General features: G+C 36.8%; 1 protein-coding gene across 1 annotated transcript in view; it reads right to left on the bottom strand.

The window, feature by feature from the left end:
* The window catches only part of NPAS3 (neuronal PAS domain protein 3), a 542,948-nt gene that overhangs the window by 23,109 nt on the left and 505,640 nt on the right, over positions 1–14,199 (bottom strand). The window contains exons 8-9 of the mRNA XM_026051847.1: positions 6,219–6,412; positions 1,814–1,920 (exon numbers count right to left, since the gene is read on the bottom strand). Coding sequence (XP_025907632.1) covers positions 1,814–1,920; positions 6,219–6,412 — 301 coding nt within the window. The remainder of the gene's footprint in view (positions 1–1,813; positions 1,921–6,218; positions 6,413–14,199) is intronic.

The raw sequence follows: 14,199 nt of genomic DNA, 5'->3' as shown, positions 1-14,199 counted from the left end.
AACCAATCTGCTTTGAATTCACTGTTGATCTTACTTTGGAAGTTGGACTATATGACCACCTACAGTCATTTTCAGCCTGCCTGATTCTCTAATCATCTTATTCCTATAAAACAAGAGAATAACTATATATAAAATATCTAACCGGCCTAATCTAGTTGAAAACTTGKCCTAGTATAATAGCAGTAAAAATAATCACACGAAAGCCTCACTGGCAAGTTTGGAACCTCGTTGTGTCAGATGTTGATAAACATAAGTCCTTGTGCTTAAAAATCTTGCAATCCACGTAGTTAAAATGCACATACAATGAGAAAGAAAATAGCTGTGGATTGGTGAAGATATTGTCTAGAAGCTGACCTTGAATCCCAGGTCTGTGCAATTCATTGCTCATTCAGTGGCCTACCCTGCTGCTTATACTATCTGCATAGGTCTTTGGATTTCTAAAGATGAATGTTTCATAAAGCATATTCTATTTCAGAGAGAAGTGGTCATTGAGAAGATTAAGGTCTTTTTCAAATAGGATGTTCATCTCTGCCAGGTGGTATGTTAAGACTGTGAGATATAAATATCTTTTATTTCCTTGCTCAGATAATGCAGTGGAAGTGCAACTTGTCTTATTTGACTTCCAGTTTCAAGAGCCCAAGTAAGTTTCTGAATTTGTTCATTCATTTCTGTGCAAATGCTATACCCTCTTGGATATTTAATGCTGAAAATGTAAATGATGCAAAATGATTCTGTTTATCATTTTAGCTATTTTTTTTCCCCCAGAAATGTATCTAGCCTGACCTTCTTTTGACAAATGCAGTTTACACTCTAAAGACTTCAGGGATTATTTTTTAAAGAACCTATGGATAGTAGCAACAAAGATGGCTGCCATATATTTATTATAATAGAAGTGGTCCCTATTCTTCAGCTTTCCAATTACAGTTATCTGCCTATCTTCCCTTGCAGATAAAGCAAAGTTCTTTTGGATTGAGCATTTGTATTGCCCTCCATCATAGTCATATGGTCTTATGAAAGGTAATTAAAGATGGTTGGATTCAGGTTGCTCCTCTTTTATCAGTAAGTGTTAGCAGGCCATGGTACTGGCCTTGTCAGCATTTCATCATCCAGCATTATGAAGACACATGGGGAGTAGAGCTATTCAAACCTACGACCTCAAAACTGCAGGGTTGGGGGCTACAAAGGTAATACATTGGTGGAGTTAAAACACTGGCTGAGCTGTAGCTCAGTGGTGTCTGGAACAACCTAATAGAATCCCAAATATGTTGCAGTTTCTGGCCTCCCTGTACAGAAAGGGAAAGAGGATTTCATTTTCTGTGCTAGGRAGGTAGGTTCTTACCTAAGTAATACCTCTTTGAAGGACTAAAATAATGCACAGCACATATAACTGAACAGCTGCTGAAGACTACTGTAATATAAATCTATTTTTTAAAGCCCACGAATATCAAGATCTTACATTTCTATACAAAGACTTGAAAATATATAAAATGAGTTATATTTGAGCCACCCACTATGAAATCCTATGACAAAGAAATTAAATCCTATGACAAAGAAATTAAAAACAAAAAAAAAAAACAAAAAAAAACAGGTGCGAGATGGAGATACATAGTTGTGAAATGAGTTATATTTGAGCCACCCACTATGAAATCCTATGACAAAGAAATTAAATCCTATGACAAAGAAATTAAAAACAAAAAAAAAACCAAAAAAAAACAGGTGCGAGATGGAGATACATAGTTGTGAAATATAACTATTAGTTCAGGAGCAATCAGGTTTTATACCAGATAATTTTGACAAAAATGGAGGTACTTACAGTCTAAGTGACTATGTCTGATGCCTTCCACATCTTCAGCGTGAATGAAGTGGTAACATCTCTTTCCTACGATATCTACAGGAGTCAGATCCATGTAATCACTAATCCTAAAAATGAAAAAAAACATACAGCCTATAGTTTAAGAAGKAGAAGAACACAGGAACTGACAAATGACTGAGAAACTAAAATCTGCAGAAGATTTTTTCACTGCTGTATTAATTCTTCAAAGACTCTACTACTTTTCTCAATGGAATAGCTATACAAAGAAGATACAGTGTCAAAAAAAAAGTGTTTTTAAAATAAACGTTGAAATAATTTAATTCATTGAAAGAGATGTCAAGTTAAGCTTTAGCGCACACTCCTCCCATAGCATTTCACCAGAACAATGTAACTCCATGAAATTAAAAAGCCTTAGCAAAACTCCAAAATCCTTATTAAAAGACCAAGATTATTCAAGATTATATAATAAAGTAATAAACATGTTATGTTTATACCAAGCGATTAGAGATACCTTTCATTTCAACAGATTGGTCTTCTTCATTTCAACCTTTCATTTCAACAGATTTCAACAGAAGTTCTTCATCCATTTTGGCACAAAGTGCTAACTGGAATTTCAAGGGATGTAATTTAAATGCTGAGACATACAGATGCCTCCGGGTGTTATCTTTTTTAGTCTAATTCATTTGGGAGCCCAGCTCTCACTTTGGGCCCTTTCAGCTGTGACTTTGTGGTTTAATGCTAATACAAACTTTAAAGTTTGTTATGCTGATCTTTGTGTGTATCCATACACGTGTGTGTTTGTGTGCATGTGCAAGCTCCTGCCATTGACTATAAAGATGCCAATGAACTTAAATACAGTACAGAAAATTAATGAATAAATAACAGCCTTGCTTAAACAAGCATCATAAAGCCTTTGGAAGTATGTCTGTTTTCTAGAAATAGAATAGTATTTAGGATTTTAGATATGTTACAGCAAATGAAGTTTGAAGTCTTGAACTATAATTGCCATCTTTTATTTCCAGGGTTTTAAGAAACACTAAACATCTTTATATAGCCAGATAGCTGAAGCCACTGGGGCCTGATCCAGAACATGGCCCATTGCTAGGCTCAAGCAGAAGCTGAGCCACGTATGTCAGAGTGATTCACCCAGGCAGATGTTGCAAACACTGATACCTAGGCACTGACTGAGGCAGAATGATGCTTGCTTGGGTGTATATGAGGGAAAGAGCATATAGATAAAAAAGGCTGAAGGAGAAAAAGTTCACAGCAGCACCGATGGTCTACACCAAATAAAAAAGCAAAACATACAAACAAAAACAGAAGAGTACAAAAAAGAGATTAGGTGTTCTCTGAATAAAGCCTAAATCTGAGTGCTGGCACTGTCCGTTGTTGTGCAATCCTTCACCCACTTTTTTTTTTTTTTTTTTTTTTTTTTAATGAGAATTTGTGTCCATTCTTTGGAAATACGGGATTACATCAATGATACAGTCTAGTCTGCCATTAATATCTTTCCTTAAGAAAAAAAAACGCAGAATGCAAATAACTGCTAAGATCAGAAAGAGTTAACAACAGTATTTCTGTCCTTGCATTTCCATTTCTTTGTAAGGAAACACTTTGCATTTATGTTTATATGGAAAGGCACTGTGGAGTACCCCATAAGGTTCAGTAATAGGAATGAGCACATCCACATAAAATGTCTCCAAATCACACAATTCAAATTAGAAGAAGACAGTTTATTTTGAAATCTAGGGTGTGTTTGCTATCAAGTCTGTGGGGTCACAATACTAACGGATCTAATAATCTCTGCCTGTTTGCCAGAGTCAGCATCGGTGACTCTTTGGTGCCACTAGTTTGACTAAGAGGCTCTTCTTGGACCTGCTCTCGTGGCTGGGCTGGAGCCTACTGCTTGGGTGGGCACTCAGCTCTACTGAAAACACAGGTCTGATTCTCTAAAGAAACCAGTCTGATTCTCCAAAACATAAGCATAAGATTATTTTTGAGCAGATTAGTATCTCCACTGACTTACAGGACTGTTAATATAACTGAAATCTAAGGCCAGGTATATGGTTTAGTGCTTTGTTAAATTGGAACCAAATGGCTCAGGCTTTAGTAGGCTCGAAGCTGTCTACATAAGACTTTCTACATATCTTAAAGAAACTATGTGATCACTGTCATGGCCAACAGGATTGCTCATGTGGGCAGCTCCACAGATTCTAAAGCCCTGGTTTATGGAAAATGCTATGGTCACTGGGTTATTTCCTTTCCGGTTTGCACTAGGGGATATGGCTGTAGTAGCTCATGCTAAACTGGGTTATAAGCTCTTTCCAGGTGGTTTCCAGTTGCTAACAGCTGACACTGAAGCCTGATTCTCCTCTAGCAGAAGTCTCTTTATTTTGGTTTTAGTTCTTTATCTCAGTGTAAGGCGAATTGTCCTCTGGAGGAACCTATCTCGCTCCACTGACTGGTAAAGAAATTCTCAACAATTTTAGACTAGATGGTGAAGTTTAGATGAAATGAAACTCACACTTGGAAAGCAGACATGGATTTACATAGACGGATTTACCACATTTTGGGCGCCAAAAATTTAAATCCACATTTAATAGTTCCCCCCACCCCCCCMMMAAAAAAGTCTTAGTTGTTAGAAATAGCCAACACAAGAGCTAACTCATCTTGCCTCAAAGAGAAACTGACGGTGCACTAGTTGCTGCCCTGAGTCCAGGATTGTGTTGCAAACCTTTTCATTCAGAGGAAAGCAACAAGATGCACCCAAAGACTCGAGTAATGCCGCTCCTGCTCCCTGCTGCTGTGAGCAGGCAGCCACTTGGAAAACTAGGAGTACTATTGATTTCACTCCTGCTGATCCAGTGGTCCACTGTGAGCATTCATTTCAGTTAAGTAGCAATGCTTCTGTTCCATGCTCCCCGCGGCTGCCAGCAACTCCCCATTGCTCCATAAATAGTGCTTACAGCTTCCCCAGCATGCATCCATTTTTCTCTGTTTTCATCAATGCTGCACTTGTTTTCTGCTGTAGCACAGAGAATTTCCCTTTCATGGGTCAGGAGCCAAGGATACTTAGGCTCCCTTCCTAGAGCCTAAGAAGAGAGATCCTAACTTCATCCCGACTCAGAGAATTGCCCCAGCAAATGGCCAGGTAATTAATCTGACAACTTCACATTGGCTGTTCAGTCACATCCCTCCCTTCTGCCCTTCTCATTAAAGCCTCGAGCTTTAATAGCCATCTTCTGGTTTGCATGTCCTCTGAAAACCAGGCCCTGTCCATCTACCTCCATTTTCCACCAGTGGAAACCACGCTGTCTCAGTGAGCTATTATGTGCCTCCTAACCACAGCAGAAGTGTTTCTGCTATGTGGAATTCCTCTTATAATTCATTTTTAACACTTCTACAGTGGTTTAAAATGAAATTGTTGCAACATAAAAACAAGTGCCATCATATGCATTCTACTCTAGCATACAAGATAAAATCGATCACAAACAGGGAGAAGTAACGGTAGAACATTGCCCTTAACTAATGAAAAACATTATAAATTCAACACAAAGCACTTTCTTGCATAAATCTAGTTTACCATACTTTACAATTGGCTATCAGCTTTTCCTATGCAATTACCAATCAGTGCCCCATGTCTGATGCATCTTAGGTTTTTCAGTGGTGCCTCTCACAGGCATTTGAAAGTTTTACTGCTACATAAAAGTCCAGAAAAGGTTTGAGAAAAAAAGGTTTAATTTAAAAAAAAAAAAAAAAGCTCAGTCTGTTGCTGTGGTGGTGGGTGCCCAATGCCCAGGCCTGGAGCTGCCCTTGCCTTCCATGATGATGCACGGGTGGTAGGACAGGCCCTGGCTGCAAAGACTGGCCCTGCTGCCATGGGGAGCCCTCTGAAGCAGCTGGTTATCACTGCATAAATCCTAATATGTCCTGTTTCCTATCTGATACCTTTCTGAACCACTGTTCTTATCACATACATTAGAGCTGCTACTCAGATTATTATCTACTCCCGTTTCACTCCTGTCTTTCCTAGGACCAATTTTATTCCCAATTTTCCCATCTCTTACTGGAACACCTCTCTAGACTACTATCTAGGCCATCTGTGCTACCGTTCTGTTAAGCCCTAAACATGGTGTCTTCTGCAAATCAGCTCAAAAATGGAAAACTTTAAAACTTTAAATAATAAAAGGAGAGGAATGATTTTAGTTAAAATAAGCAAGCATTTATCCTCTCAGAGTGCAATGACACCRAAGATGATGATCATGAGAGTGAATTCAGTGCTCTCATACAGTATCAGACTGACATTACAGGAGTCACACATCTCAACACTTTTTATCCAACCCACAGAATACACACAGAATACACACAGCTAAAACAAATTAAAAAAATGAACTAACAACTGTACCTATTTTCACAGTAAATGATATTGAGGTCCATATTCACTCGAGTGACAAACATGTGGCAGTCAATCCTGACTTCATTGATTGTAGGAGGTGGCAAAGCATGAGCAACAACAACAAGTCCCATAATCTGGCTCGGTACCGTCCGTCCATGGGACAGTGACACTCTCAGACGCAACCGGCCTGTTATATGAATCACCTGGAAAACAGAAACAATAAATGTAATCCCAGTGAATTTTGGATACAATTGTGATATCATTTCTTTTAATACATTTCATCATTATTCCTTGCATTACAATTTATGGCTGTGTTAAGTGGTCTAAGTAAATGCCAGCATTAGTGTTAAACTTAGTATTGTCTGTCAACATGTTCTGAATATTCTCATGGCAAGAAAAGAAGTACATAACAGAGAATGTTTGATATTTCTCAAATAAACACTCAGAGCTCCCATGCTATTGATCTCTGCTATGGTCATTGTATTACAGGGAGAAACAAACTGGAAAAAAATTAGCAAAAGAAGAATTGGAGGGGGAGAAAACTGAAATAATGTGAGTAGAATGGGGACCACTAATTTGATAACACTGGAAGATTAAATATGAGACASAAAGATCAGCAGTTTTGAGACCATTCAAGAAAAGATTTAATTCAATTAACTCCTAGACATCTACATCCTATAGACAGCACTGACAGAGTGAAATACATCTTTGTGGTTGGCAAATCAAGAAGCAAGAGCCAACAAATGATCAGTGAGCTCAGCTGCAGGATGCTCTTCCTACATATACAGCAAGATTTTTCTTTTTAAGAGCTGGTAACCAAGCAATGTCTTCAGTTAATGCACTAACACACATGAAGAACTTTGGAGGCTGACAGTTTCTTTCCCTATTCATAAGATAATCACTAGTCAGAAGATGCACAGCAGATCCGATTGCACTAGTGGAGAGTAAAACTCAAAGAATGCTGCCTGAAATGGAATAATTTGAAATTCTGTGAAAAGAATAACCAACCATTTCCAGTTTCACTCCATCAGGATTTCTATTATGGATCAATAAAGGAGTTGATTTTTATTCAGTGAAAGAATATCAATATAGCACCAATTCTGGACACTGAATTATCAATAAAAACTGCAGCCTGATAGTCATGAATAAGACCCTGGCATTTAGGCACATATAGAGCCTGGCAGCATGTATTCTCCCAGAATTTTTACCCTCAGAGYGTGTTTCAATATCAACATGCAGAGAAGACTTCCAGAGCATAGAGATCACTTTCCTGGGATTCGTTGCACTCCCCAACTTCCTACTCRGGGGTCATTGGAGATGCTGGTTAACACCAAGTACTCTGGAGGAGGTGACAGATATGATGCAGTTATACATCCCCCGATATTCATCTCACAGTGACAACAGCAAAAAGTCTTTGGTCACTTTGGTCACTTCTAATCTGAGGCTGATGGCTAATGAAAAGTGAGAAAGAAGAAACTGTCTTTCATTAAGACTGTAAATCACAAAATGCATCCAAATTCAAAATTACTTTGTGTTAGCAAGATCTGTGATCTAAGCCTTGAAGTTTGTTTTTCATTTTTTTTTTTCCAGCCTAATCATTAAAATATCTCTTCACTAGTTGATTATCTGCTATGTTTGTCCATTCCAGTTGCAGATTTCTGACCACCCACATTTGAGGTAATTATTGCCTAAACTCACACTTAATACACCTTCCAAGGGCAAACTATTCTATGAATATTTGAATAAGTTCCTAAAGGCAGGGATGCAAAAACACCATTTCAAATACACTTTTTTAATTTTTAATTTTTTTTCTCCCCAAGACCTCATTAACTAATGAAGAAATAGCTAAAAGAAAAAGGATTAACTTCACAGGAGGGGCAATAATAGTATATTTTCTTCCTTCTAGCTAGGCTTACGTATACATATGCTTTTTATCATTATCTGTTTCATTTTATCAGGCAGCTTTAGCTAACTTGAAAAACACAAATCTGTAAATGCTTAGAAAAATGCTGATGGATAACTAGTAATAATATGAAAAAACAGTCTTATGCTGAATGTGCTCTGCAAAAGTGTTATTCTGTTKTTTTTTTTTTTTTAAAGACGCCKTATGCTAATATGTTTGAAGTTGGCATTATCACTTGGGGGAATTTTTAAAATACACTTAAAATCCATTTATCTCTTACTTGTATTTTTTTTTAAATCCTCAATGTCATTCGAAGGAAAAAAAAAAGCAACCCGATTTGTTTCTGAAGAACTGTCTATTCAATCAGCACCTGCCTTTCTGACTCCTCAGCAGTAGCACACCTCAGATGTAGCATTGCCCAAGAGATGGCTCCAAACATACCAGATTCACTGTAGTTTAGCATTGTCAAATTTGAAGCRAGTTTGCTTCCACATTGAAATTATTTTGTTTCTAGTTTTAATATGAGTTAAAATATGTTATAAATCTCTATATTAATTCAAATTTTAGGGGTCAGCTCTCAATTGCCTTTTCATTCTGGGTATAGTGGGAAACATGTCACATGTTCCAGTGTGTGTGCATCTGTAAAGCAACAACACTGCCTCTGATCTCTTTCTATGACAACATTAGTGAAATCCAGTGAGTAGGAAATCTAATTGGTAGTAAAAAAACAATTCTAGCTGTCATGACCTTGTCTACATTGTGAATATTGCTACTCTTAACACCGGTTCATTTGAACCAGGATTAGAGGTGATAGGAATTATAGGGTCMATTATATCTGGTAGCTAAAATTAATCTCTTTATAATTCAATCCCACAGCACTAGTCTATCACATCCTAAAGCAGTATTATGACTTTAATGAAGCTAAATTGTAAGAATAAAATGTTTTATGAAGGACAATACTTGGGTTCAAAGATAAATATATGACAAATATTAGCTAAGAAAATTCTGAAAAYCAAAAGCAAATTCAGTTCTGTGTAATTTTCCTTATAAATGCTGCCTTCTGAGAAGTGTGCAACAGTCCAAATCTCTCTTTAATTTATAACTGACTTATTTCTAACAGAGCTATATGAATAGATTGTCAAGAGAAGATAGGCATACGCTGTTCTGCCTGTTACATAAAAGTTGTGTGTGCTCTTAAGATAGGATTCATCAGAAGCTTTCTATGTCAGAAGCTGTACAACTTTCCACAGCATTTCTCAGTGTATCTTCTAAATGAACAAGGTGCACTGAAATCAGTGGCAAGATTCCTTTTACAGTCTAATGGAGCTAAACTGGGTTAACAACTCAGAGATTATTCAGGCAAATGTCCCATAGTGTTTCATGATTTCATGATATAAAAGCAGAGAGAAATATTATGATCATGACAACCTTTGTGACCTGATTCGGATCAGGATTTGACATAGACCATTCCAAACTGTGCTACTGTTTACAGCATCACCTATAGTTGTGTAATATTTACACTTGCAGAGATGGCTGGATGAACTAAAAAGCATTCCTTCCATAAAAATAAAATGGTTAACACTGTGAAATGAGTATAAGACATACACTACTGTAAAGATGTCAAGCTGAAGCAAAACAAATACTATAAAAACTGCCTGTACTGTTTAATTGCTTTGTTAAAAATTCTAAGTCAACTCTGCCTGACGCTCCAGGATTGGAAAAACACCCATTATTATGCTTTTAATTTTAGCTGATTAAGAAAAGGAATTTGGAAAATATTGTATGTAAACATAGTTTATGGTGAGTGTGGGAGTGTTAAGAAGCCACATTCCTTGGACAAAATATAATTCTTTTCTCTGCCACATGCTCTCTTTAGTCATCTGTTAGTGATAAGCATTTAGATAGGCTCTACTAATGTCTACTCATTACAAAAAAGCACAGCACAAAGACCTTGATAAAACCTTTCCTCTGTCAATACTTAAGGAAAGGAAAGCCCAGCAATTGAAAAAGGCACCTGGAACCTGTTCATCATCCTTTAAAGCTAAATCTCACCTCTAGAGATGGAGGTACTTTCTTTATCAAAAGACATCTTTAAATATTACATCTATTGTTTTTCACCTATATGTGATGTAAGTCTAAGGACATGTATTACCAGAGGCAATAAAAAGCTGCAGGCATGAAAAATCTGTGAATTTTACCTTTCAGATGTCTGTTTCTTCAAAACTTAAAATTCCATTATAAAGAAATTTCTAGAGTTTTTCTTTTCCTGGTTACTTGCTCTATAAATCACTATGTCAACTTGTTATGGGACTAAAATCACAGCTCTGGCAGAAGTGCCAGAGCTTCCACCTTGTTCCTCTTAATGATGTAATAAATCTGAAGCCTTAAATTATTGCTTAGACGTAAATTTTCACATGTATAAAAGCATCCCAATGTAATTTGTGTGCCTAGATATGTATTTAGATGTCTTATGAGTAACTTGCATATACATTTATCCCCTATTGCAGACACAACTATTTCCACATGGATTTATGTATTTGTCAAAGGTGTTATTTTATCCTTCCAAAATAACACCTCCATCTTTAAAAGGCACTTAATTTGATCCACTAAAATTGTCTGAAGCAATATTCTACAATTTGTTGCCATCTTCTCACGTTTTCCTTACAAAAAAGTTGTGTTTGTATTCACACACCTATACGGACATATAAACATGCATCTCAAAACCAGTCTATGAACCTAGAGGGATGCTGCTCTTCTAACACTGCATAAGGCAAATGGGTTACAATATGGTTTCAGTTACTTCTAAGCTAAGAATGGACATTTAGAAATAGGCTTTCCTCTGGATTTCCTCTGTTTTCCAGTGGAAAACAGTCCACTGTAGTATCTGGACTTCATGATAATGATAATATGTCTACTGACATCCTTAGGAGAATCCTTTTCTGAMATCAAATACATCCAGGCGTATCAACCTGAATCAACCTGAAATTCAGCATAGACTTCATCTATTAAAGTTTTCTCATTTTATCCCTATATGCTATGGTAATCACCAGAATGTTTCTAGCTGCAGCTGGTATTGCTCCGAAGCAATTTACTTCTGGGTTCCCACTGCTTCATGATTAGTGACGCCAAAGCCTTCTCTCCAACTCTTCAGGAAAGCTTTAAGAAAATAAGCAACTTGCCTATCCTATACCTCAGCAACAGCTGGGATCAAAGAGGTCCAGTAAGTTCCAGTAACATCTATGTGTCCCTTTGTCAGACTAACGGGATTTCTATAAACACTATCTTGTTTCTAACAGAAGCCCTCATGGAATATGGCATCTAGGTACTGAAGAGAAGGAAGTTGCTAAAGCTGTAACACGTTGGATTATCCAAATGCACTGCAACTTTGATGCGTCCTCATTGCATACAACTCACAGACCAATTCTACGTTTCATGCAAATTACTTTACAATTACTTTACACACACAATATGCTCCTCAAATGTAAATCATGTGAAGGAGCTTGTCTAGTAGTCTTGTGGATTTCTGCAGGTCAAGAAACTGGATCAATCATTCCTCAGATAAGCAAGCTATGAAAGGCAGAGCTTACAGATGCATGCTTCTATCCTATCAATGTTACATTTACTATCTTTTTCTCTGATAACCATATCACCATCATTCCCCTTGTTAACTTCACTGATCTCCAGCTCATCCACTGATCTCCACTGATCCAAGGTAAGGATCACCTACCTTTTCCCTCAGACAGCATAATAGAGTAACAAGAGTAGCTGTTCTGAACTCATACTTGCTTCAGAGGTTTGCTGCTTCAACTTGTGACTTGAAGAAGCAGCTGTATATCCAAAAGTTTCTTTGTTTTTCTAACTATCATAGTTCATCTAATACAAAATATTGCTTCTACATTCAAATCTTGTGCTTTTATCAAGCCTGCACCAAAACAAAATGAACTCCTAGTTAACTCAGCTGTCAGTGGGTCATTCTGAACCATGGTGCTTAAGAACAACAGCTAGGCAGCAATCTTAGCTTTGTAAGTAAAGTGCAGTCAGTCTTAACATGTTACTGAATATTATTTGAAACTTAACCACCATTGGTAGAGATGTCATCTTGAGCATCTGTTGAAAAAAATGCAAGTCTGATTTCAAGGATGGCCAATACTCTTAACACACACATAGTTTCAAGGTCAATAGCCTCTTTTCCATCCACAAAAACATTTCAAATCATCTCAAATACACCTGCAAAAGACAGTCTGGAAACAGAAAGGGTATTTACATTTAAACAACATACCTAACCTCAGGATACGATTTATTGTTAAAAATCAATACTAGCTTGTGGAGACTTTTTCCCCTTTTCTCCCAATGATATTCTTTCCAAAGAATAAATCCCAAAGAGCTGCTTTCCTGCTTCGTCAGTAAGAAGCAGAATCTAGGTGCCTAAGTTCTAAGAAAGCAATTTTGAAACTGTATCATTATGACAACCCAAAGTCACTGTGTGCTTAAAGAAAAGCATCAAATGAGAAAAAACTCTGGCCTGGCATGCTCAGTTCACAGCCCTAAATCCCTAAAGGGACCCGAGTGGAACATGTTTTTTGCATATGAGAAATAGCGAGTTCAGCTTATGTACAATTGCCACAGCCATTTTCTTTCAAGTATAATACAAGGAATGGCTGGGTTTTTTTTGCATAAAATTTAGTGTTTTGAGCACTTCACACAAGAAGCTGCTTGGATGCTTAATTCCAACTCTTCCTCAGCCTCAGGCTGAAATTGCTATCTTCCATTTGTAACCACAGTAAATTACGGTGGATGGAATGGGGACAACTTTCAAGTTCTCCCAAAAATGAAGTCAAAGCAAGGACCCAACACTGTCAACCTTCCCTGTATTTTATGAAGCTTCTTGATCTTGAAGTGGTCAGTTTACAGTTACGTTAAAAGAAAGATACAGCTTCTCYGGGAATAAAGGAGAACTGGTGTCTAGTAAAGAATTCCTAAAGCTACCATTAAAAAAATGAAAAAACAAGCTATTGCACTTTCAGAAGATTCAAGAGTCACCATATCTTAAAAGTCAGGGAATGAATGGCAGCCTACAGGTAGCTTGAGAATAATTAATAAAAATGGACTTGCTATAAACATTTTAGACAGTATTACATTAACATTATGAAATCCTTATTTTATGTCTGATTTTTCATTCTAGTCTTAACAGCATTTCCATTTTATTATCCAGGGTAATACATCAGCAGTTATTGTTCAGTACAGGGTAAGATAGCATAAAGCACAGTATACTGACACATATATATCTTTATTGTGATGACTGTTCTCACATTAGACTTCTGAAGTCCAGTCTTGCATTGACATTATTTGTGGCAGTAAAACCTGCTCATTCTCCATTAAGAAGTATTCAGCTCACTTAGGAAAACTTGACTTTTTTTTTTTCACTGTAAAACACATTATCATACCTTTTTTTCCTTTATTGTGATTTTTTCTAAATCAAAGATTATGTAGACCTGACATTCCAGACACCAGTCTCACAGTATTAGCGCAAAAATACTGTATTGGGCCATCATCCATGATAATGTTTTATTTATTTTGCTTCATACAATTGCAATGGTGTCCATTTTCATAATTAATCCCTTAAATAGGAACTCCATACATTCTGTATCAAACAGTATTCTTTAATATATGCATAGTGTCAGTAATTCAACATGCCAGGTTTTATTTTAATATTTTTGAACCTTTTCTTTTTAAAATGACTTATTAACAACTCAGTCTATGAACACAGCATTATTTTTTAATAATCCTAAACCTACAAATACTCAAGTACTTGAACATCAACATTAAAAAAAAGAAACAGAAAAAGAGAAAGAAGAAACTAAAGATGAATTTGTCACACTGCAAACTGCAACCTGGAAAAAAAAAAGTAGGCATAGAAATTGGTATAATAAAAGAATATTTTTGAAGTAATTGGCACAAAGACTGTTCTAGTGCAGATTGCTGCAAGAGCGCTCTTGGCAAGAACATCACAAGCACTAGCAAAACTTTAATATGCTCAAGCAGCCAAATACAAACTGACACCAGGAACCCAAGAGTGGCAACAAACAG

Source organism: Nothoprocta perdicaria, unplaced genomic scaffold (assembly GCF_003342845.1).
Source record: "Nothoprocta perdicaria isolate Ctin4 unplaced genomic scaffold, notPer1 scaffold_8, whole genome shotgun sequence".
Classification (NCBI taxonomy): domain Eukaryota; kingdom Metazoa; phylum Chordata; class Aves; order Tinamiformes; family Tinamidae; genus Nothoprocta; species Nothoprocta perdicaria.
The sequence above is the reverse complement of the archived record's forward strand: the minus strand, read 5'-3'. Positions and strand labels throughout refer to the sequence as shown.